This window comes from Dendrobates tinctorius, unplaced genomic scaffold (genome assembly GCF_039654945.1).
Source record: "Dendrobates tinctorius isolate UK_male_01 unplaced genomic scaffold, ASM3965494v1 ptg000028l, whole genome shotgun sequence".
Classification (NCBI taxonomy): domain Eukaryota; kingdom Metazoa; phylum Chordata; class Amphibia; order Anura; family Dendrobatidae; genus Dendrobates; species Dendrobates tinctorius.
Window position 1 is genome coordinate 9,666,391 of NW_027361696.1, and position 25,303 is coordinate 9,691,693.

Genomic DNA, 25,303 nt, shown 5'->3' on the forward strand with positions numbered 1-25,303 from the left:
TGCTCCGCACACCCCATACGCACGCAGCTCCACTCCATACACATCGTACACACACGGCTCCGCTCCGTACACCTTGTACAGACACGGTTCTGCTCCGTACACCTCGTACACACACGACTCCACTCCACTCCGTATACCTTGTACACACATGGCTCTGCAACATCCACCCTGTAAAACCCTCCTGACCCCACACATAAACTTTCCCTCATCCAGCACCATGACAACCAGCACAGCAGAGTCCCGCATACACTGAGGCCCCTGATCATGTGACCCCTGACTCCTCCCCTCCTGTGACCTCATCACAGGTCCTGTGCGCATAGAACAGCCATATATGAGCAACCCGAGCAGACGCAGGAGAGGAGAATCTGCCGCCTTCTCAAGTGCTCAACTTGCCTCATGGTAGGTGCGCCCCTGTGTGTACAGTTCTGGTTTTCGGTGTATAAGAATGACATAGCTGAACTAGGACGGGTGCAGACTGCAGAGAAGAGCGACCAAGGTTATTAGAGCACTAGGGGGTCTGTCATACCAAGACAAGTTATTACACTTGGGGTTATTTAGTTTAGAAAAATGAAGGCTTAGGGGTGATCTTATTACAATGTATAAATATATGCGGGGACAGTGCAAAGACCTTTCTAATGATCTTTTTACTCTTAGACCTGAGACGGGGACAAGGGGGCATCCTCTACGTCTGGAGGAAAGAAGGTTTAAGCATACTCACAGATGCGGATTCTTTACTGTAAGAGCAGTGAGACTATGGAACTCTCTGCCATATGATGTTGTAATGAGTGATTCCCTACTAAAATTTAAGAAGGGACTGGATGTCTTTCATGAAAAGTGTAATGTTACAGGGTGGGCCATGTATATGGATACACCTAAATAAAATGGGAATGGTTGGTGATATCAACTTCCTGTTTGTGGCACATTAGTATATGGGAGGGGAAAAACTTTTCAAGATTGGTGGTGACCATGATGGCTATTTTGAAGTCAGCCATTTTGAATCCAACTTTATTTTTTCCAATGGAAAGAGGGCCATGTGACACATCAACCATGTTGAGAATTTCACAAGAAAAACAATGGTGTGCTTGGTTTTAACGTAACTTTATTCTTTCATGATTTACTTACAAGTTTATGACCACTTATAAAATGTGTTCAAAGTGCTGCCCATTGTGTTGGATTGTCAATGCAACCCTCTTCTCCCACTCTTGACACACTGATAGCAGCACCGCAGAAGAACTGCTAGCACAGGCTTCTAGTATATCCATTGTTTCAGATGCTGCACATCTTATATCTTCACAGCATAGACAATTGCCTTCAGATGACCCCAAAGATAAAAGTCTGAGGGGGTCAGAATGGGAGACCTTGGTGGCCATTCAATTGGCCCACAATGACCAATCCACTATATCACCAACCATTCCCATTTTATTTAGGTGTATCCATATAGGTGTATCCATATAGATGGCCCACCCTGTATACTAGATTCCATGGTAGGGCTTTGATCCATGGAACTAGTCTGATTGCCGTATGTGGAGTCCAGAAGGAATTTTTTTCCCCAATGTGAAGCTCAGTGTTTTTCCGCATGTTTTTTTGTGCCTTCCTCTGGATCAACATGTTAGGCAATGGGTTGAACTATATGAACTTAAAGTCTCCCTTCAACCTTAAATACTATGTTACTATGTATATAGGCAGTCTCCCCAGGGAATACCACAGTCCCATCAGCCTGCTCGGCTAAGGGTACTACCTCCCCATCCTCCCTCAGGAGCAGTGCTATATACGGGGCAGTTACCATCGGTCAGGTCACCTTCCTTTGTGGCACTGGTCAGTTGCATGGCATCACCTTCTTCATGGTCTCTGTGCCTCTCTCCATTTCCCTTAGCCCTGACGCTTGTTCCTGCTAGGGAATCCTCCGCCATAACACCCTGCAGCGTGATGTGGCTGAGTACTCCTGTACCTCCAGATACATCATCAGGTAAAGCATGCACATTCACATCATTAGCAGTAACCTTATGTGGCGCCCCTGAGGCTCAGTCGCCACAGAGGTACTGCACCTTCTCCTCAGGTGTGGTGCCCCACCATCCAGGTAAGGTGGGAGCTCCTGACCACGCTCCAACACTCGCACCCCACACAACAGGGTAGTACAGCAAAGCCACATTGCGGCTCCTTGCTTAGAGTGTAGCAGAGCACCTTTGGTGGCTCCCTGCTTGGAACACGAAACGTGCTGGGAGGTGGGTGGAGTTGAGAATACATAAAAGAGTGGGAGGGGTTAGCATTCAGGTCAGTCAGTCAGTCGGTCACTCAGAGAGGAGTGAGGAAAGACGATCCCTGAGAGAGGGATGGAGGAAGGAGTGCTGCAGCAGACCTGAGTGACCCGGGTCTGCTGGCACGGGAAAGGAGAGAAGGAGAAAGACATTGAAATGAAGCCCGAGCTTCCATAGGAAAGAAAGACAAGTACGGAACATAGGAGAATAAGAGAACACAGAGGACGTGGGTTAGAGGAAGAACCCTGCCTAGAAGTTCTAAGCGCAAGGCCGGGGCCCGGCCCCCGAGGTTGTATGGACACTAATGGTTCTGCAGCAGACACCGGTGGAGTAGTGGGCTGTAAATGCACTACTCCCATCTAAGACTTGGGGGCACAACAGCAACACGGATAGAGAGCCGGGACTCAGGAGTAAGGAGTCCCCGAAGCAGGCTACAGCTGTCTGCCGTACATGTAGAGTTCTTGGGAACATCTGTTAGGAGGAACTCCAGTGTAACTCAGTACTCGGAGATCTTCACACTAAAAGGCGCTATAAGAGGAGACGTTCAGAAAGGCACATGTTGGTGGAGCGTTGGAAGGGAGCATTCCATCTTGCCTGGAGGTTGGCTGAGTCCCTGACCCGGAGGACATGGCACAGAGGCCGGCACCTGTGTGTACTACAGACTGTGAGTAAGGCTTTGGAACTACAAGCCCTGGTGTCCTCCATTGATTCTTGCGCCAACACTCCCAGCACTGCTACATCTGGGTACCAGCTTCTACACTGCCTGCGCCTTTCCTCTTCCCCTACATCTACACTGCCCTGGGGCTACAGCTCCACCTGTGGGGAGCTTCACCATCTTGGCTGCAACCCATCACCAGCCCCAGAGGATCTGCAAGCAGCGTCGGCCTAACATCTCACTTGCCGAATACCACAGGTGACGTCACGAACTATTCCATCTAACTACATTCCACCATTCACAATTTCCAATTACTTGGGCGCCCAGGGACACGGTCCGGGTCACTGCTGCTGTGACACATCCCACTGATACCGGCCCTGTACCGAGTACCCCACGGCCCTGGGAGGGCGACCCACTTACCTTCAGCATCAGACTGGGGAGAGGGGTCAGGGACTTAATAAGCTAACATCCTCCCCAAATCAGTTTCCAACAAAACGTGTGTGGCTAAATTTTCAGATCCCCCCACTTTCTTCACCCTGCTCCTGGCACCCCAATCTATAAAAACCCAGGCCAACAGCAAGGGACAGTGGATGCCCCCAATCCTGGAGACAGTCAGGGTTTTCCCTGGGATAATCTCTTCAGGGGACACCAATTCAGGGTGGATGGCGGCTCGGCTCGTTCAGCTCCAGTGTCCTTGACACCTATAGTGACAGTGTCCCCTATGGTGACTCTGCAAATTTTCACAGGCCCTCCCAACCGCCCCACCCACCAATAGAACTGCTGCATTGGGCCCTGAGGCCTTGGTGGGGGGCTCTTCTTCTGCTTCTCTGGACAAGTGGCGCTGAGATGTCCAGTCCGACTACAGAAATAACACTTGCAGGGATCAGGTGTAGGCCTAGCGTTGGCAAAGAGGCCAGGGCATCCAGTGGGTCGGCTGGCAAGGGCTCTGAGGTTGTTTGATGGCTTACCCCGTTTCCAGCTGGCGGTGACCGGCTTCTGCTCCTCCGGTTTACGATTGGCCTCATGGATGTTGGCGATCTGCGCTACTTTGTCCTTGTGTTTGGGCTCCCGGTCAATGACGAACTGTAGCACTACAGCCGGACAAAGATGTAGGAACTGGTCTTTTACCATCAGGTCCTTCAGCTGCTCAAAGGTTATCACTGACAGTCCTTGGACCCACTGCTCAAAGTGGGTTTTGAGTACATGCACCACATCACTGTAGTTGTCGTGTGGGCCACATTGGAGGTTCCAGAACTTAATATGGTAAACCTCAGGAGTCAGTTGGTACCTTTTAATCAGGGCCTGTTTGATGGCCTCAGAGTCTCCACTTTGGTCTCCAGGAGAGAATCAAAGGTCTCCAGAGCTTTTCCTTTAAGCCCCCGAGTTAAATATCGGGCCCATTGGTCTTCAGGCAGCTGGTACTGTCTGCAGGCTTTTTCAAACCCTCACAGAAATATGTCCAATTCCCTGTCCTTTTCCATCACAGGAAGGGGTTTAAGGAAATGAGCGCTGCTGGACTTACTGCTGGGCTGGGAAGATCTCTGCCCCTGGATTTGGCTAACTCTAACTGGTATGGCCTCTCGGCCTCTCGCGCTTCTCTCTTTTGGTATTGCTGGATCAGCTTCAGATGTAATTGGTGATCATCTGCGGGGCATTGTTGTAGAGCTATTTGCAGATAGGGGTCCACGCTGCCCTGGTTGCGAGTAGGGCTGGCATTCACCGTTAGACCTCTGAATCAGTAAAGTCCATACAGTTGTGGCAAAAAGTATTGACACCCCTGCAATTCTGTCAGATAATACTCAGTTTCTTCCTGAAAATGACTGCAAACACAAATTCTTTGTTGTTATTATTATCTTCATTTAATTTGTCTTAAATGAAAAAACCCAAAAAGAATTGTCCTAAAGTCAAATTGGATATAATTCCACACCAAACATAAAAAAGAGGGTGGACAAAAGTATTGGCACTGTTCGAAAAATCAAGTGATGCTTCTCTAATTTGTGTAATTAACAGCACCTGTAACTTACCTGTGGCACCTAACAGGTGTTGGCAATAGCTAAATCACACTTGCAGCCAGTTGACATGGATTAAAGTTGACTCAACCTCTGTCCTGTGTCCTTGTGTGTACGACATTGAGCATGGAGAAAAGAAAGAAGACCAAAGAACTGTCTGAGGACTTGAGAAACCAAATTGTGAGGAAGCATGAGCAATCTCAAGGCTACAAGTCCATCTCCAAAGACCTGAATGTTCCTGTGTCTACCGTGCGCAGTGTCATCAAGAAGTTTAAAGCCCATGGCACTGTGGCTAACCTCCCTAGATGTGGACAGAAAAGAAAAATTGGCAAGAGATTTCAACGCAAGATTGTGCGGATGTTGGATAAAGAACCTCGACTAACATCCAAACAAGTTCAAGCTGCCCTGCAGTCTGAGGGTACAACAGTGTCAACCCGTACCATCCGTCGGCGTCTGAATGAAAAGGGACAGTATGGTAGGAGACCAAGGAAGACCCCACTTCTTACCCCGAGACATAAAAAAGCCAGGTTGGAGTGTGCCAAAACTTACCTGAAAAAGCCTAAAACGTTTTGGAAGAATGTTCTCTGGTCAGATGAGACAAAAGTAGAACTTTTTGGGCAAAGGCATCAACATAGAGTTTACAGGAGAAAAAAAGAGGCATTCAAAGAAAAGAACACGGTCCCTACAGTCAAACATGGCGGAGGTTCCCTGATGTTTTGGGGTTGCTTTGCTGCCTCTGGCACTGGACTGCTTGACCGTGTGCATGGCATTATGAAGTCTGAAGACTGCCAACAAATTTTGCAGCATAATGTAGGGCCCAGTGTGAGAAAGCTGGGTCTCCCTCAGAGGTCGTGGGTCTTCCAGCAGGACAATGACCCAAAACACACTTCAAAAAGCACCAGAAAATGGTTTGAGAGAAAGCACTGGAGACTTCTAAGGTGGCCAGCAATGAGTCCAGACCTGAATCCCATAGAACAACTGTGGAGAGATCTAAAAATGGCTGTTTGGAGAAGGCACCCTTCAAATATCAGGGACCTTGAGCAGTTTGCCAAAGAAGAATGGTCTAAAATTCCAGCAGAGCATTGTAAGAAACTCATTGATGGTTACCGGAAGCGGTTGGTCGCAGTTATTTTGGCTAAAGGTTGTGCAACCAAGTATTAGGCTGAGGGTGCCAATACTTTTGTCTGGCCCATTTTTTGAGTTTTGTGTGAAGTGATCATTGTTTTGCTTTTTGCTTCATTCTCTTTTGTGTTTTTTCATTTAAGACAAATTAAATGAAGATAATAATACCAAAGAATTTGTGTTTGCAATCATTTTCAGGAAGAAACTGAGTATTATCTGACAGAATTGCAGGGGTGTCAATACTTTTGGCCACAACTGTACTTTGGCTGATCCCTGTCTCCACTGAGCTCTGGGAACGGTCTTGATCTGCTTCAAGTCATACCAGTTCCGCTACCATTTGGTCTTTGTTTTTGCTATGGGGGTCAATGCCTCTGTGCGTAAATATTCCAGCAAGAGTGTCCTTTTTCTGCTGGGCATACCAGAGCTCTCTCCCCTTGTAGCAATAACTGCCAAATAAAAGATAAGAAATAAAAACAAAGAGATGGGGAGGGTGTAACTGCTACATATACAGTATTGTCTCAGATCTAATGAACACTGAGTTTGATCTTCAAAACTTTTTGTGCAGGGTCCTTGCAAGAACCATGCAAGTTTTTAGTGAGAGGAATGATTGCTCAATCCAGATCACTAATGCTCTACGATCCCACCGCTCTGCCACCAATTTGTCAGGGATATAACCTGCACTTTTTGCTTCCAGTGTCAGTTACAGTTAGGAACTTGCAGTTCTCTGGCACCGCCCTTAGCCTGAGGTCAGTCAGGGAACTGCACCTGGGATAATTAGTCACCAGAAAGGTTGCCTTGTCGCGTACTGACTATCAGGCACTCTGCAGTGAGGGCGGTATGTATATCACCAGTCCAAGGCAGGGAATACACACATAAACCTCCGATACGTCACTGCCAGGGTTCCCCCGATAACAGTAGAACGCTTCGCTGTCACCAGTTCCTCATTTGATACTAAGGCCGGGGTCACACTAGCGATTAAAACGGTCGAATGCATTGCGATAAAAAATTGCATTGCATTTGAACCCATGTTATTCTATGGGGCAGCTCACATCATGCGATTTTTTATCGCATCCGATCCTCTGACCGAGACAATCGCAGCATGCTGCGATTGTCACCGATTTTCGGATCGGACTCCCCAATGCAAGTCTATGGATGCGATAAAAAAACGCATGGAATACGCACCAAACGTGTGACTTGCGATTAAATCGCACAACTTCTCCAGGTCTACAGGATAGGGCATCAGGCATTGGCATTGGATGTCAATTTGATGCTTAGATGCGATTAAAATTGGTTCCTTGCCGGAAAATGGGATGACAGATGGATATCTGGCCAAGAATTCTTTGTGCGATTTCGAACCGTTAAAATGGGACCGATTTTTTAATAGTTGTGTGTGACTCCAGCCTAAAGCCTATATCGGGTCAGGATCCAACCCACAGGTAGCGTGATATGGCGTGGAGTACCTGTCGGTTCGGTCATAAGGCAAGGAGAATTAAACTAGTAAATTTATAAGTTTACTCAGGAAAATATAGGCAGTGTTTTACAAAAATACAAAATATATTACAAAAGGAGAAAATAAAAGGGATTAAAATAGGAAACTTACTATATCTCAGTCACAGGTATGACATGTCAATAAGGGGAGGGGAGTTCCCAAAGAAAAGATTCAGTCCACAGCATCGATCTTTGCTGTCTTCCCTCAGGGAGGCAGAAACTCAGGTTTCTGATGGCTGTACAGGCTGGAAAGCGCTGCCATGCATAGCCCTAATTATCCTGATCCTGGAAATCTACTTTTTCTGTTTCTAGGATTAATGGGAGTTATTAAATTTGAGTTTGAGCATTTTAGGATTAAGCCAAAGGAAATCTTGGAGGGAAAGACAAAAAAAACACACTTAACTAGTCAGATGTAATAAAAGTGTCCATTTGCTGAAGGGAGGGGGGCTGGATAGAATTTCACAGAGGTAGACACAGGGAGCTGCAGCCCTGTGGCTATAGGTGAAGCTTAGTCTAGCACAAACCAATGGGGGCAGGGCAGTAATTCAGCCCTGGATGTGTACCTAGGATATTAGGAAATAACTCATATTTTCCTGACAATGCTATCAATGACTTATAATGAATGAAGGGACACAGGGCAGGGACTAAGGCTATGTGCACACATTCAGGATTTGCAGCAGAAAATTCTGCTGCATGTCCTAACATGTTGGCAGAAAAAACACTGCATACAATAATTTTTTGCCACATTTTTACATGTTTTTTGTGCATGTTTTCCCCCAGTCATTAGGATGGGTGAAATACACTGCAAGAACTGACATTGTGCAGATTTTAATCTGCTGCAAATCTGGAAGGAAAAAATAAGCAGCATGTGCATGAGACTTCAGGGATCTCATTCACTTTTCCTGTACTGTAAAATTTTGCATATTTTCCACAACTAAAACGTAGCATATGTACATAGCCTTAGAGTTAATTGGGGAGTGTCACAGAAACTGAGTAGTTTATATTATTGGGTGGCGGACATTATAGTTAATGGGGGCACAGTGATGCTGATCACTTTATTTGTTTAATGGTACGTGGCTAATGGTGGGGTACATATCTGTATTTGGGAGGAAGGCCGGGGTCACACTAGAGAGGAATACGGACGAGTGAGAGGCGTTAAAAGCACGCATTACACTTGGACCAATGATTCTCTATGGGTTTGCTCCCAACAGCCGTATATTTCTCGTCCGTATTCTACGGTCCGTGCCAATCGCAGCATGCTGCGATTGTCAGCATACTACGCCCGTAGTACGCCAATGCAAGTCTATGGGTGTGCAAAAAATACGGATTACACACGGACCCCATGTGTGACTTGCGAGAAATACGCAGGTCTTTTGGCAGGTGACAGGAAATGGGCCAATCCATCATCAGGAAGCATAGACATGCAAATGAGTTCAAAAAGCGCTCCAGACATCCAGGAAGTACGCCTCCACGGAGTCAAGCCGCGTCATGGCGCCATATTTTCTCAATGTGGAGATGTTTATTGTGTTAGTGCAGGAGCGGCCAGAAATCTGGGACCAACGTGATGCCCATTATGCCAACCGGGCAAGAAAGGAGGCGTCATTGAGGCACATATGTCGCCAAATATTCCACGATTTTGCTGATCGGCCACGTGAGGAGCAGCAGCAACTGAGTAAGTACAACTCAAAAACTGTTTAAAATTACCTCACATCCAAAAAGGCATTTAGACTCAGCCCCCCCCCCTTCATGTGCTTATAATTTTTTCCTCATGAGGCGGGTAGATTTTGATGTGACCCATGGTTTTACACTGCCATCATTTGGCCCAGACCACAAGCTCCTCATCCTCCTAGCCAACCAAGTTATTAAGTGTAGTTACTTGATACATGAACTATTGTGACCCTGTGTATCTGGCCTGGATGCCCCAATTATATGTGCCACACTGGGTAGACAGCACACCTTAGAAGGCCACATGCCTAGGCTACTGGTAGCAAATTTGACCTAGCAAATATGTGAAATAGAGAATATTTCCTGTCACATTGCAGCGGAAGATGTGATGAGACGCTGGCGCAGCATCCGCGACCAATACAGGCGGGAACGTCAGCAGCGGTCCAAGAGTGGTGATGCGGGCCACATAAATCGGAAATATATATATTATGACCGCCTCGCCTTCCTTGCTCCTATTCTGGATCTGAGACCGTAAGTAGATACATCACACCACATTACACAGATACTTTACAGGGACCAAAAAATTGATTTTTTCTGTTGCTCTGTTCGATTTCAAAACAGAACTGAGTCCAACCTTACGGAGAGAGGAACTGGCTCAGATACCGAGCCCATCATAGATCCTGGGTCTGTAGGGGATGAGGTGGCTGGACCATCTTCTCCCCCTCCAAGAAGCATGGGTGAAGATTCCTCTCAGGAAAACCCAGTGCCTGCGCCACAAACCCCACCACCAGGACCACATCCACAAGCAGGACCGTCTGCTGCTGCACCATCAGCCATACAGGAGGAGCAGGGCAACATGAGCAGCAGCCCAACTGGCCAGATTCGGGGCTCCCCACAGCCTGCTGGACCATCCCAGCGAGGAAGAAGAAGGGGCCATATCCCTGCCCAAGATACCCATACCAATGTGGACACAGGGGTACTCAACTATCTGGCTAGAGTCAATAATGATGATGGCGAGGAGGCATACTCACGCAGCCTGGCCCTTTATCTTCATGCCCTTTCCCGTGAGGTGAGGCTCCGTATTCGAGGATGTTTTCAGATCCTGCTTGATGCAAGCACACACCCCAATACCCCATATGAGTTATTTGAATATCTGGAGAGGTGGCAGCTTTCACCCAGAAATCTAATGCGCCTTAGACACCCCACACACATGCTTTCTCAAGCAGGCTCTGAGGATCCTCAAATACGTGGGCCTACACCTCACCCCCTTCCTCCCCCTACCCAACCTTTCCAACAGCAGCCACATATGTCTGGCTCTAGCCAAACTCAACAATATGGCCACTTGTTCCCACCCAGTGTTGGAGGCTGGTCCCAACCTGGTTGGGGACGACATGACTATATCGATGGGTATGAGACACGGGCCTACCAGCCCCAACAACAGGCCCCTCTCCAGTATCACTCTGGCCAGTACCAAGCACAATCCCAGGAGGCAGTACACTACCCACCTCATGGGCAACAGTATGCCCCCACACAGGGCGATGGCCAAGTTGGGCAAAGTATCCAGCAGCAACACAGGCTGGTCTTCCGCCTTCTCCTCCCCCGTCGTACCAAAATTTATAATATTGCCATTTTGGTATTGCCTAATGGTATTTGCTTTGTTTTCTATGCTGGAAAATGTTTATTCTACTCAATTTTCACATCTGCACAAAGACCAATTTGGGCCATTGCCACATTTCTCATATGGCAATAATGTTTTGCTTAAAAAAAAAAAAAAAAGAAAAAGCAAAACTAAACATTTGTCTACTACATTTTACGTCTCTGTCTCAATTAAAAAAAAAACGTGTCAGCATACTAACATACGCTTACCAATGCAATTAAACAGTCATAGAATCATAAGGGGTTTAAATATATATATTTAGACACACATAAACCAAAAAATTATAACATAGACACAGCATGCTCTTGCCAAGAAGTTTCCCCCTCAGGTGACATAAAGTAATTTGTGAAAATATCACGCACTTTGAGCCCAGAGAGCGGTCTACGTTGAGGGTTGATAGGTGGTCTCACCCTGCGCACATTGTCTGACCCACACACAACACTAGCAGAGGAGGAACAATCATGTATCCTGGTGAAGTTATGAAGAACCACACAGGCTTTAACAACTTCATTAACATTTTCTTCACACAGCTGAATGGCAGACTGGAGTACACGCCATTTGAGACAAAGAATGCCAAAGGAACACTCCACCAGTCGCCGAGCACGTGATAGATGCAAGTTAAAAATTCTGCACGGGTGGTTCAGGTCACGCCGGCGATATGGCCTCATGACATTGCGCGTTAACTGAAACTCCTCATCTGCCACAAGGACATAAGGGACTGATTCTTGAGTGGAGCCTGGTAGCTGGCGTGGTGGGGGTAGATCCAACTGGTTGGTGCGTAGCCGCCGAGCCATGATGAAAGTATTGAAGACTCGAGAGTCTCGCGTCCTTCCATAGGCCCCAATGTCAACAATTATAAACTTGTATTGAGGGTCGGCCAGAGCCAACAATGCAACAGAAAAGTATTGTTTATAATTGAAGAATTGGGAGCCAGAGTTCGGCGGCTTACGCACCCGGATATGTTTGCCATCAAGGGCCCCAATACAATTAGGAAACTGGCATTCCTCCTCAAAGTCACTTGATATCCTCAACCAGTCTTCCATCCTGGGCTCGGGCATGACGAGTTGATGGAAACTTGACCAGATTTCACTACATGTCGACCTAACTATGCCAGAAATGGTAGATCTTCAAATGAGGAACTCATGGTGGAGGGCGGCATAAGACAAGCCAGTGGACAGGAAGCTGAAGAACAACAGAAATGGAACATTTTAGTATGCACAAATTAAACAAATACCAGGTACATACATACCAAACTTGTTAGTAATTCAGATCTACTAACACACAAATATTTTGTCGCACAATGACTAAGTGATATTCAGTACATATTACACATAACATTCTGGTGTGTAAGCGTAAACATACTCAAAAAACTTAGATCAAATAGGTGAATTAGTCATAAACCAGCTCATAAACAAAAACTAATTCTAAAATATATACTTTATTGAAAACCATAGATATACACGAACACCATGCAAAATTTAATTGCTGATCAAAATTGTGACCCTAGTTATATAAGATAGGGTAGGGGAATCATAGGCCTATTTCACCCCTAAAAGGCCCTTTTCTTTCCCCTGCCTAGCAGTGGAGGTTGGCACCCTCTTGAAGCGCAGTTGGCGCCCCTGCTCCACAAAGGCTGTCACTATTCGCCCTATTAACTGATACTCTTCAGAGCAACAATATCAGAGTACAGCACATAAACACAAAAATATGTAATCGCCAAACAGTCACCGTCCTTTACTTCCAATAGTCATAGACAATCAAAAATAAATAGAATGGGGGGTATAAAGTCAGTAATCGATAAGCAGACTTACTTAAATTTGTGGAAAAAGCGGAACTTGGAATTTGGCCTAAATTCCCTATTTACCAAATTCCCTGCCTACCAGCGGGTCTTTTACACCCTACTTTTTCCGGTGCCCCCGCACCACGTCGACTGTCCCTCACTGACCCTATATTTCCATAGAAGATACAAATTAAATCCTAGGGAAAGGGGACCAAGTACTAATCGCCTGTTTGGCTAATCTGAAAAAGGGTCACAATAAACAGATTGGGCTAGGACCATCTCAATTTAAGAAATAAAAAATCCATTTATGTGCATAGAGGTTACTAGTCTTAAAGGCACCAATAATTAATACCCATAGGAGTTAACGGTTTCAAAAGGCACCAAAAGCACCAAAACCGCTTTTGGTGCCTTTTGAAACCGTTAAAGTCACCAATAATTAATATCCATAGGAGTTAACGGTTTCAAAAGGCACCAAAAGCACCAAAACCGCTTTTGGTGCCTTTTGAAACCGTTAACTCCTATGGATATTAATTATTGGTGCCTTTAAGACTAGTAACCTCTATGCACATAAAATGATTTTTTATTTCTTAAATTGAGATGGTCCTAGCCCAATCTGTTTATGACCCTTTTTCAGATTAGCCAAACAGTCTATTAGTACTTGGTCCCCTTTCCCTAGGATTTAATTTGTATCTTCTATGGAAATATAGGGTCAGTGAGGGACAGTCGACGTGGTGCGGGGGCACCGGAAAAAGTAGGGTGTAAAAGACCCGCTGGTAGGCAGGGAATTTGGTAAATAGGGAATTTAGGCCAAATTCCAAGTTCCGCTTTTTCCACAAATTTAAGTAAGTCTGCTTATCGATTACTGGCTTTATACCCCCCATTCTATGTATTTTTGATTGTCTATGACTATTGGAAGTAAAGGATGGTGACTGTTTGGCGATTACATATTTTTGTGTTTATGTGCTGTACTCTGATATTGTTGCTCTGAAGAGTAGCATTTAATAGGGCGAATAGGGACAGCCTTCATGGAGCGGGGGCGCCAATTGCGCTTCAAGAGGGTGCCAACCTCCGCTGCTAGGCAGGGGGAAGAAAAGGGCCTATTAGGGGTGAAATAGGCCTGTGATTCCCCTACCCTATCTTATATAACTAGGGTCACAATTTTGATCAGCAATTAAATTTTGCATGGTGTTCGTGTATGTCTATGGTTTTCAATAAAGTATATATTTTAGAATAAGCTTAAACATATCTGGAATAAGATGAGGGCATTAAACTTAGTCCATGAAGCCAAAAATACATACTTTGGGCAACATATCATGAACATAGAGAGTGTGGTTGTGTAGTACATACCGTATTGTGAGTAGAAGTCGCTCCTCTGCAGATATCGCTTTGCGCATCCTTGTGTCCTGAAAGGTTATCCCAGGGCGCACTGTCTCCAAGAGTAGATCAAATGTTGCAAGGCTCATGCGAGAGTATTGGTAGAATTTTTCAGGATGTTCCCGCAGAGAAGAATAGAGGCGGTGAAAATGACCTCTTGTGAGTCGTTGCCTCAAAAGTGGATGGACCCACATGCGTCTCCTCCTCCTCGGATCCACTATCACTGGGTATGATTGACCAAAGCGGCGTGACAAAAGCCAGTTGAAGAGAACCTGCTCAGTTGTGTTGAAAGTCAGACTGTCTGCCATGTTGCACATACAACAGCAACACACCTAGTCAAGGCAAGGTCACAAATGGACAGAATGGAGGCAGCCACCTGTTCCTGAACCAATAAATAAGGTGCAGGCTAATGATTTAAATAGTTAGCAGGCCTCAAAACCGTTAAATGTCCATTTTGCAAGCCTGCGAGAAAATCTCGCCATACGGATGCCATACGGATTACATGCGGATGCTGACATGCGCAAAATACGCGACCACACCTTGCTTACGGATGACATACGGAGCACTATTTAGGGGTCATTCATCCGTATTACGCATGTAAAATACGGACCGTATTTTGCGTCAGTTAGTGTGACCCCGGCCGAAGACGCAGGTACTGTATGTATACAATGTATGTAATTTTCAGGGCTACAGCAATCATCTTGATAAGATAAGTCATGGCTGGAAGAGGACGACATGAAGGTCTGACCAGATGGAGATTAAACAGGATAAAGCGTCTCTAAGCAGATGAGAGGTCAGCAGTAAGTGCCTGGATGTAAATATTCTGTAACTGAACTGTGTGACGTGGAGTTATCTGTTATGTTATCTATAAAATCCCTTATTCTACATTCCACATTTGTGTGAAATGTCCGTGTGATGCCAGATTATTTTATCGGACAGCACACGGACTTTTAGAGTTTTAAAGATCCGTTCACACATTTGTGAAAATCACGTATCTGAGAACGAGATCTGTGAGGGTCAGAGAATGTCCTGTTCTGATTTTGAGGATCAGAATAGGACATGTTTAATGCTTCTGTGGAGGAGTTTTCTGAAGTATGGAGAGATACCAAGCATGCTTGGAAAAAGCCTCACAACGAATGAAGAAACATGAGGACAAAAGTTGCCTGGATGCTCCAACTTTTCTGCCCGGGGATAAAGTGTGGCTCTCCTCCAAGTACACCCGTTTGAAAATGCCCTCCTACAAATTGGGTCCCCGCTTCATTGGTCCCTTTGAGGTCTTGAGACGGATCAATGCAGTCTCATATAAATTGAAATTGCCTGCCTCATTACGTGTGTCTAATTCTTCTCATGTTTCCCTCCTCAAACCAGTAGTCTTGAGCTCCTTCTTAAAGGACCCAGGTACCACTCCTGATCCCATCAGCAAGGGGGATGTCTTTGAGGTAGAGAATATTTTGGCCATAAAAAGCGTAAGGGGAAAGACCTTTTTCTTGGTTGATTGGAAGGGCTTCGGTCCTGAGGAAAGGTCTTGGGAGCCCAAAGAGAATATTCAGGCTCCCCTCCTACTGGAGAGATTTCTCCCAGGCTTGAAAAAGAGGGGGCGAAAGGGGGGGTACTGTAGTGCCAGTGTCCGTATCTCTGTGGGGGTCCCGTCGGGGTACCCGCTCTCGGTCTGCTCCCCTCTGCCCTGCCTCGGTCCCTGGTTCCCCTCTTGCTGCTGCTTCCTGCAGGTCTCCGGGTATGACTCTGAGGGCACACGCGCACTCCTGGTCTCTTAAAGAGACAGTGCGCATTTTTCAAAAATTCTCCGAACCAATGGTGTAAAAGCAAGTACTATTTCTGGCTCCTCTGCCATAGAGGAGGCGTCTGAGTATCAAGTGTTTCCTGTTGCTAGTTTCCAGCTCCCTTTACTGCCGTGCTTGTGTATCAGCGGCTCTTTACTCCGTTCCCGGGACGATACCAGTGCGGCTTCTGCATGTACCATCCCGCTCAGCCGTCAGTCACTCCGTTACCCAGGATGTCATCAGTACTGCTTGTTCCAGTTCCGTCTCATTCAGCCTCTTGTAATCTGTAAAGTCCTCTACTACCTGTCATCCCTGCCAGTCCACCTGTTCCACTGGGCCAGCTTCCATGTGTCCGGGGTCTAACTGGAGGTAGCACCTGCGTTCCCTGGACATTCCAATCTGATCCTGTTCGAGGGGTCTTACTACGGGTGTCTGGGGCTCGCATAGTCAAGCCCCCTTCAGAGTCACCACAGTCCTTGGTCCCGTGGTTCCACAAAAATAGCAATAAACGAATGTACACTGCAACATCTGTGCCTCTGCTTACATTCGTTACAATGGTGCTTTGTCCTGCTGGAAAAAACAGTCCTCAGAGTTGGGAAACATTGCCTGAGCAGAAGGAATCAACTGTTTTACCAGGATAACCTTGTATGCGGCTTGATTCATATGTCTTTTGCAAATATTAACCTGCCCAATTCCAGCCTTGCTGGAGCATCCCCAGATCATCACTGATCCTCCACCAAATTTCACAGTGGGTGAAAACACTGTGGTTTGTATGCCTCTCCAGGGCTTCGTCTAACCTTTAGATGACCAGGTGTTGGGCAAAGATGAAAATTAAACTCATCAGAGAAGATGACCTTACTCCAGTCCTCTATGGTCCAATCCTTATGGTCTTTGGCAAACTTCAGCCTGGCTCTCCTTTGCTTCTCATTGACGAAAGGCTTTTTTCTACCTTTACATGACATGAGCCCTGCCTCTAGGTGCTTGTTACAAACTGTTCTTGCCATGCACTTCACCACAGATGAGATTTGCCATTCCTTTTGTAGGTCACTTGATGTCATCCTGCGGTTGCTGAGTGACATTCAAATAAGATGTCATCCCAGTCAGTGGAGAGTCGTTTTTGCCCTCTGCTGGTCTGTAGGTTTGTTGTCCCCAATGTCTGCTGCTTGACCTTGTTATAATGAACTGCCGTATTACAAATTTTAAGGATGGTGGCAACATGACGCTCACTGTATCCCTCTGCTAGTAAAGCCAGAAGCCCTTCTTTTCCTCACTCAAGACTTTTCTTTTCAACTCATTTGGCATGGTCAAAAGTTATTTTTTCATTCCTATTACTTTTGGGATATTACGAACACTTGTTTTGCTATCCAGCTTTTCCTATTGCAAGAGGATTGTGAACACCACAGCAGGGTTTTTTATACTTTCCTTCGTTAAATAATATTTGGTTCAGGTGATCACCTAATCAGAAGCACATTAGGTAGAATGAGGTGTACTCTGGTCAGAATTCAACTGACACTGGAATGGAATGGCTGCCAGACATGTAGAGAAGCTGATTTTTATAAAACTGTGCAGTGGTCTCTTAATTTTTGCCAGGGCTGTATATATATATATATATATATTTATATACTGTGTATATATATATATACTGTATATACAGTATATAGCCACACAAACATACATGTATATATATTACATAGTCTCCTTTATTATGTATATTGCTATCCCTTATACAGTGCCTTCTCTTGCTATGTACAGCACCGTCCCTTACATATTGGATTATATAGAGCCCTGTTTTTTATTACATACCGTCCTGTCTTGTTAGCTGTATAATACAATGATGGCTGATGGAGCATGGGAAAGCTTATTTTCTAATGGAGGAGCTGATGGACTGCTAGTCTGATCACCGGCTCCTCCATCAGCAGTCATTTTATATCTAACAAGAGAACGGACTGTGATAAAAGAGGGAGCTGTGAATAACAAAAATAACAAGAATACACTGTGCAAGTGACAGCGCAGTACATAACAGCAGAGGAAGCTATATAATAAGGGACGGCACCATATATAACTAGAGAGGATGGTATGTGTGAAGAAACCAGATTGTATCTTAATTTCCCAGACAACCATGTTTTTGCAAACCAAGAAGAATTTTTATCTGTATATTGGCAGACTTGCATACCATTTAACATACTGTGTAAGTCTGTAATAGTGACTTGTACATAGTGTATGGTTATCTTTGTTTATTGTGTGCTGATATGCTAGTTGTGTTGTATTCTATAACCAGTTTGTTGACTTTGAAGGTAGATAGGGAAAGGCTGGACTGAAGGACACTGGGTAAATCTAAAAATAGATCTCCTGCCTCGGGTATAAAAGAGACTTCTTTTCTTCTGGTTGGTGTCACTCTTCAGAATCTCAGCTCAGGATACTTCGAACTCGGATGAAAGTACACAGGACTGCTCTCGGTTATCTCCCTATGCCTGTCGTTGCCTCCTTTCTGCATGCGTATCACAGGTGGAGTAGCGACCCTGGGAGCTTGGACATAACATCTACAATTATCCTGGCGAGTCAACGGAAGGGAAGGGTGAAACCCTGTAATGTGCACCATCTTGAGGTAATTTCTGGGATTTTTCTGTTTGCTATTGGGTGTTGTGGTTCAATAAATTATTACCACACTGTTTTACCCTAACCCTGTGTTGACTGTGTAGTGTATTGCCCACCGGGAGATAGAGCAGGTGTTCAGTGGTATGAGCCCTGGTCCATGCAGTCTTGTTAAAGGCAGCCAGGCCATCAGACGAGAGTACGTACTGACCCCGTTTCTCCACAGTATGTAATAAGGGACGGTGTTATACATAGCAAAAAGAGGTAACTATGTAACTAAGGATGGTGCTATACATTGTAAGTGAGTACATTATATACTAAGGGGCTCTCTTATACATAATAAGTAAGTGCGCTATATACTAAGGGACTGTGTTAGACATAATAAGTGACTACACTATATACTGAGGGATGGCTCTATACATAATAAGCGAGTACACTATATACTAAGGTACTGTAGTATACATAAGTGAGTACATTATATACTAAGGGTTTGTGCTATGTATAATAAGTGAGCACACTATGTACTAAGGGACTGTGTTAAACATAATAAGTGATAACGTCTTCCTCCACCTCCCCTGTTCCTAAATCCATTATAAATCCCCCTTCCTCCCTTCCCAATTCCCCACACCTCTCAATGTCCTCTTCCCCAGCATCTAATTATTGTCCTCTCCCCTACCCCATCATTGCTTTCTCCCCCTCCACCCTGTCAATGCCCATTCCACCACCTCCATCATTGCCTTCTCCCCCACCACCCCATCATTGCGCATATCACCACCTCCATTATTTCCCCCTCCACTATCACCCCCATTATTGCCCTTTCCACTATCATTATCCTTTCCAATATCACCATCATTGCCTTTTCCCCACCACCCCTTCATTGCACTTTCCACCATCATTGCCTTTTCCTCCCCCACCACCCTCATCATTGCCCATTCCACCACCTCCATCATTTCCTCCTCCCCTATCACCTCATCATTGCCTTTTACATCATCATTGTCCTTTCCACTACCACCATCATTGTCTTTTCCCCACCACCCCATCATTTCCCTTTCCACCATCATTGTCCTTTCCACTACCACCATCATTGCCTTTTCCCCACCACCCTCATCATTGCCCATTCTACTACCTCCATCATTTCCTCCTCCCCCACCACCCCATTATTGTCCTTTCTACCACGACCATCGTTGCCCTTTCCACCATCACCATCATTGCCTATTCCACCACCTCCATCCTTGCCTATTCCACCACCTCCATCATTTCCTCCTCCCCCACCACCACCATCATTGCCTTTTCCCCACCACCTCCATCATTGCTTTCTCCCCCACCACCCCCATCGTCGTCCTTTCCACCACCTCATCATTGCTTTCTCCCCCACCACACCATCATTGCTTTCTTCCCCACCACCTCCATCATTGCCTGCTTCCCCATCACCCCATCATTGTCCTTTCCACCACCTCCATAATTGCTTTCTCCACCACCCCATCATTGCCCACTCCTCCACCACCCCATCATTGTCCTTTCCACCACCTCCATCATTGTTTTCTCCCCCACCAGCCCCATCATTGCCCATTCCACCACCTCCATCATTTACTCCTACCCCACCACCCCCATTATTGCCCTCTCCACCACCACCATCATTGCCTTTTCCCCACTACCTCCATCATTGCTTTCTCCCCCACCACCCCATCATTGTGCTTTCCACCACCTCCATCATTGCTTTTTCCCCCACCACCCCCATTATTGCACACTCCCCCACCACCCCATCATTGCCTTTTCCCCCACCTCCTCCATCACTGCCTCCTTCCCCACCACCCCCATCATTGTCCTTTCCACCACCTCCATAGTTGCTTTCTCCACCACCACCCCATCATTGCCCACTCCCCCATCACCCACATTATTGTCCTTTCCACCATGACCATCATTGGACATTCCATGACCTCATCATTGTTTTCCCCCCACCACCCCCATCATTGCCCATTCCACCACCTCCATCATTTACTCCTACCCCACCACCAGATTATTGCCCTTTCCACCACCACCATCATTGCCTTTTCCCCACCACCTCCATCATTGCTTTCTCCCAAACCACCCCCATCATTGTTCTTTCCACCACCTCCATCATTGCTTTCTCTCCAACGACCTCCATTATTGCCCACTCCCCCACCACCCCATCATTGCCTTCTCACCCACCACCCCCATCATTGTCCTTTTCATTGCCACCATTATTGCCTTCTCTCCGTCACTCCATCATTTCCTCCTCCCCCACCACCCCATCATTGTCCTTTCCACCACCTCCCTCATTGCTTTCTTCCCCACTACCCCATCATCACGCTCTCTATCCCTCCATCACCCCATCATTACCTTCTCCCCATCACCTCCATCATTTCCTTCTCCTCTACCTACACACACACTGCATCATTTACCTCTCTGCACGTTCCCTCGCAGTGCTACGCACACACACAGCACCACTCACCTCTCCGCATACTCTCCCACAGCCACAGCATCACCATCATCTTCCTCTGACAGCTACAGTGGCACTGAATGATGATGTCATCCAGCCTTGCTGCTGACTGCTGTGTGAGACAGGAAGCAGGAAGGATTGCTGCAGCTACACTGCCATTTTCTCTTGGCAGCGGAGCTGCAAGGATCTCTCCCTGCCCGCTGCACATGAGGGCAATCTGGCCGGGGTCTCCTGAGAGCCTCGTGGCCGGATAAACAGGCCAGATTGCCCTCATTATTAGCGGCCCAGCAAGGGGCCCCAGTGCAGCCGCAGTCCCTTAGTACAGTGCCTTGCAAAAGTATTCAGTCCCCTGGAACTTTTCAACCTTTTCCCACATATCATGCTTCAAACATAAAGATACCAAATGTAAAGTTTTGGTGAACAATCAACAACAAGTGGAACACAATTGTGAAGTTGAACGAAATTTGTTGGTTATTTTAAATTTTTGTGGAAATTCAAAAACTGAAAAGTGGGGCGTGCAATATTATTCGGCCCCTTTACTTTCAGCACAGCAAACTCACTCCAGAAGTTCATTGTGGATCTCTAAATGATCAAATTTTGTCCTACATGACTAATGATGATAAATATAATCCACTTGGGTGTAATCAAGTCTCCGTATAAATGCACCTGCTCTGTGATAGTCTCAGGGTTCTGTTTGAAGCACAGAGAGCATAATGAAGACCAAGGAACACAACTGGCAGGTCCGTGATACTGTTGTGGAGAAGTTTAAAGCCGGATTTGGATACAAAATGATTTCCAAAACTTTAAACATCACAAGGAGCACTGTGCAAGCGATCATATTGAAATGAAAGGAGTATCATACCACTGCAAATCTAACAAGACATGGCGGTCCCTCTAAACTTTCATCTCAAACAAGGAGAAGACTGATCAGAGATGCAGCCAAGAGGCCCATGATCACTCTGGATGAACTGCAGAGATCTACAGCTGAGGTGGGACAGTCTGTCCATAGGACAACAATCAGTCGTACACTGCACAAATCTGGCCTTTATGGAAGAGTGGCAAGAAGAAAGCCATTTCTCAAACATATCCATAAAAAGTGTCATTTAAAGTTTGCAACAAGCCACCTGGGAGACACACCAAACATGTGGAAGAAGGTGCTCTGGTCAGATGAACCCAAAATTGAACTTTTTGGCAACAGTGCCAAACGATATGTTTGGCATAAAGGCAACACAGCTCATCACCCTGAACACACCATCCCCACTGTCAAACGTGGTGGTGGCAGCATCATGGTTTGGGGCTGCTTTTCTTCAGAAGGGACAGGAAAGATGGATAAAATTGATGGGAAGATGGATGGAGCCAAATACAAGACCATTCTTGAAGAAAATCTGTTGGAGTCTGCAAAAGACCTGAGACTGGGACAGAGATTTGTCTTCCAATAAGACAATGATCCCAAACATAAATCAAAAAATACAATGGAATGGTTCACAAATAAACGTATCCAGGTGTTAGAATGGCAAAGTCAAAGTCCAGACCTGAATCCAATTGAGAATTTGTGGAAAGAGCTGAAAACTGCTGTTCACAAACAATCTCCATCAAACCTCACTGCGCTCGAGCCGTTTGCCAAGGAAGAATGGGCAAGAATTTCAGTCTCTCGATGTACAAAACTGATAGAGACATACCCCATGCGACTTGCAGCTGTAATTGCAGCAAAAGGTGGCACAACAAAGTATTAAGTTAAAGGGGCCGAATAATATTGCACGCCCTACTTTTCAGTTTTTGAATTTTCACAAAAATTTAAAATAACCAATAAATTTAATTCAACTTCACAATTGTGTTCCACTTGTTGATTCTTCACCAAAAATTTACATTTGGTATCTTTATGTTTGAAGCATGATATGTGGGAAAAGGTTGAAAAGTTCCAGGGGGCCGAATACTTTCGCAAGGCACTGTATATATTGTACTCACTTATTGTGTATAGCACAGTCCCTTAGTATATAGTGTATTCACTTATTATGTATAGCACTGTCCCTTTGTCATGATCCCACAGGGGGGTCACACACTCAACATGATGTTAAAGGGAAGAGGAAGGCCCTAATGATAGGGAATGAGGGATGGGACACCTCCTGAGCTCCAACCTGAGCCTGTCCCTGCACTCCCCTAATGCCCTAAGCGGGTCCTTCCCCCCGCCTCTGTCACAAACCTCATCCCTCATTGTCACCTCACACTGCCTTGGCTATTGCACTGGCCAGCAAGGACACTAGCATCACCACTGCAGATGGTACCAACACAGCAGGTGGTGACAAGGACGAGACAGGCAAGGTAAAAACACAAAACTTAGCTTCCAGACTCCGCTGCCAAGCTCCACACCACAGAGGACACAGAAACAGGACTCTGAACTCCTGAAGTAGCTGGTGTAGCCCGGACACCAGAGAGCTTCAACTGCAAGGCTGGTCTCCATAGAATAACTCTATCACCAACAGTCAGCTGATGCATCAGGTGACTGTTTAAAGGATGGTGGGAGTGGGTCACCACCCACATCAGCTGATCTAGCAACTCTGCAGTTGCAGCAAGCTACCAGCAAGGAAAACTGACATTAACCCCTGCTGGTCTGAAATGAAAAAACTTCATTTAAATTATAGTGAAACCAGAGCTGCCATGCATCCAAAAATGGATCGTGACACCCTTAGTATATAGTGTGCTCACTTATTGTGTATGGCACAGTCCCTTAGTATATAGTGTACTCATTTATTGTGTATAGCAGTCTCTTGGTATATAGCAGTGTTCCCAACTCCAGTCCTCAAGAACCACCAACGGTTCATGTTTTCAGGATTACCTTACTATGGCCCAGGTAATAATTGCAGTACCTGCACAGGCGATAATTTCATCACCTGGGCAATACTAATGAAATCCTGAAAACATGACCTGTTGGTGGCTCTTGAGGATTGGAGTTGGGAAACACTGGTATATACTGTAGTGTACTCACTGTGGTAGAGCATTAAGCAAGAAAAAAGAAGTGTGTAATAAAGGTCATGATGATCAACCACATAATGACAATATATAGAAAAAAATCATGACAATTTTATTAATATAAACACACAAAAAACACACTCATGAAGACAATATTAAAAACAGTTAAAAAGCCAAAAATAGGCCATGTGAGAGAATCACCCCAGGTCCATATAAGGACCACACCTCCTCCAAAGTGCTAGGCAAATAACATGCAATGAACTTAAACCTGTTTGGTTTATAAACAATGGTAGTCAACTGGTACACCTACCTAACCCAATATTAAGCTAACAAATGGTAAATAAAATACCATACATGAAGCCTAATAGTATGCTAAAATAGCCATTATGAGAAATAAATCCATATAAAGGGCCCTGGCCGGGATATAGGGATGGTGATGAAAGGCAGAGACAGGCATTCAAAAAAATTACATGTGATCTTGAGACAGGTGGAATATATACAAGATTTTCACAAAACGTATGCAATAAGAGACAAAGGTACAAGATACCATAGACCAGTATGACCCACGGATGAACCATTCAGAAGCCTGCAATGAAAAGCATGTTGCCAGCAAGATGTAGTTGGAGGATGTACTAAAAGGATATCAGTATAAGAGGCAAAAATATGCAAAGTAATCTTACAAGAAGCCAGTGGAAGTCCAGCTGCCCCAACGCACGTTTCGTGTCTCACTTCATCAGGAGAACATACCCCACGCATATCGCCACCAAACAGCGTGGCTTCCACTGGGACAGTGTAATAAAGTTAGAAAAAAAAGTGTAAAAATAATTTATAAAAAAATCGCTAAATAAATTAAAAAAAAATAAAAATATTCCCTAATAAATTCATATTTTGGAAATAAAAAAACTATAAAAGTACACATATTTGGTATCGCCGCGTCCGTAACGACCCACCCTATAAACTGTCCCATTAGTTAATCCCCTTAGCAAACCCCTTAAAAAATAAAAATAAAAAACAAAGCAAAAAATAATGCTTTATTATCATACCGCCGAACAAAAAGTGCAATAACGCGCGATCAAAAAGATGGATATAAATAACCGTGATACTGCTGAAAACGTCATCTTGTCCCGCAAAAAACGAGCCAACATACAGCGTCATCAGCAAATACATAAAAAAGATATAGCTCGCAGAATAAAGCGATGCAAAAATAATTATTTTTTATATAAAATTGTTTTCATTGCATAAAAGCGCCAAAATATGAAAAAGATATAAATGAGGCATCACTGTAATCGTACTGACCCGAAGAATAAAACTGCTTTATCAATTTTACCACAGGCGGAACGGTGTAAACGCATCCCCCAAAAGAAATTCATGAAACGCTGGTTTTTGTTCATTCTGCGTCCCAAAAATCGGAATAAAAAGCAATCAAAAAATGTCACGTGCCCGAAAATGGTACCAATAAAAACGTCAACTCGTCCCGCAAAAAATAAGACCTCACAT

At 45.3% G+C, this 25,303-nt stretch overlaps 1 protein-coding gene across 2 annotated transcripts in view; it reads left to right on the forward strand.

The window, feature by feature from the left end:
* Positions 1-285: 285 nt before the first annotated feature.
* Positions 286-25,303, forward strand: part of C1QC (complement C1q C chain) — a 35,317-nt gene continuing 10,299 nt past the window's right edge. Inside the window, exon 1 of one of the 2 annotated variants that reach the window (XM_073570089.1) lies at positions 286-399. In XM_073570089.1, coding sequence (XP_073426190.1) covers positions 397-399 — 3 coding nt within the window. In that variant the 5' untranslated portion in view covers positions 286-396. Of the gene's footprint in view, positions 400-18,181; positions 18,392-25,303 lie in introns of those variants that run through there. The other variant, XM_073570088.1, reaches the window with a different exon arrangement.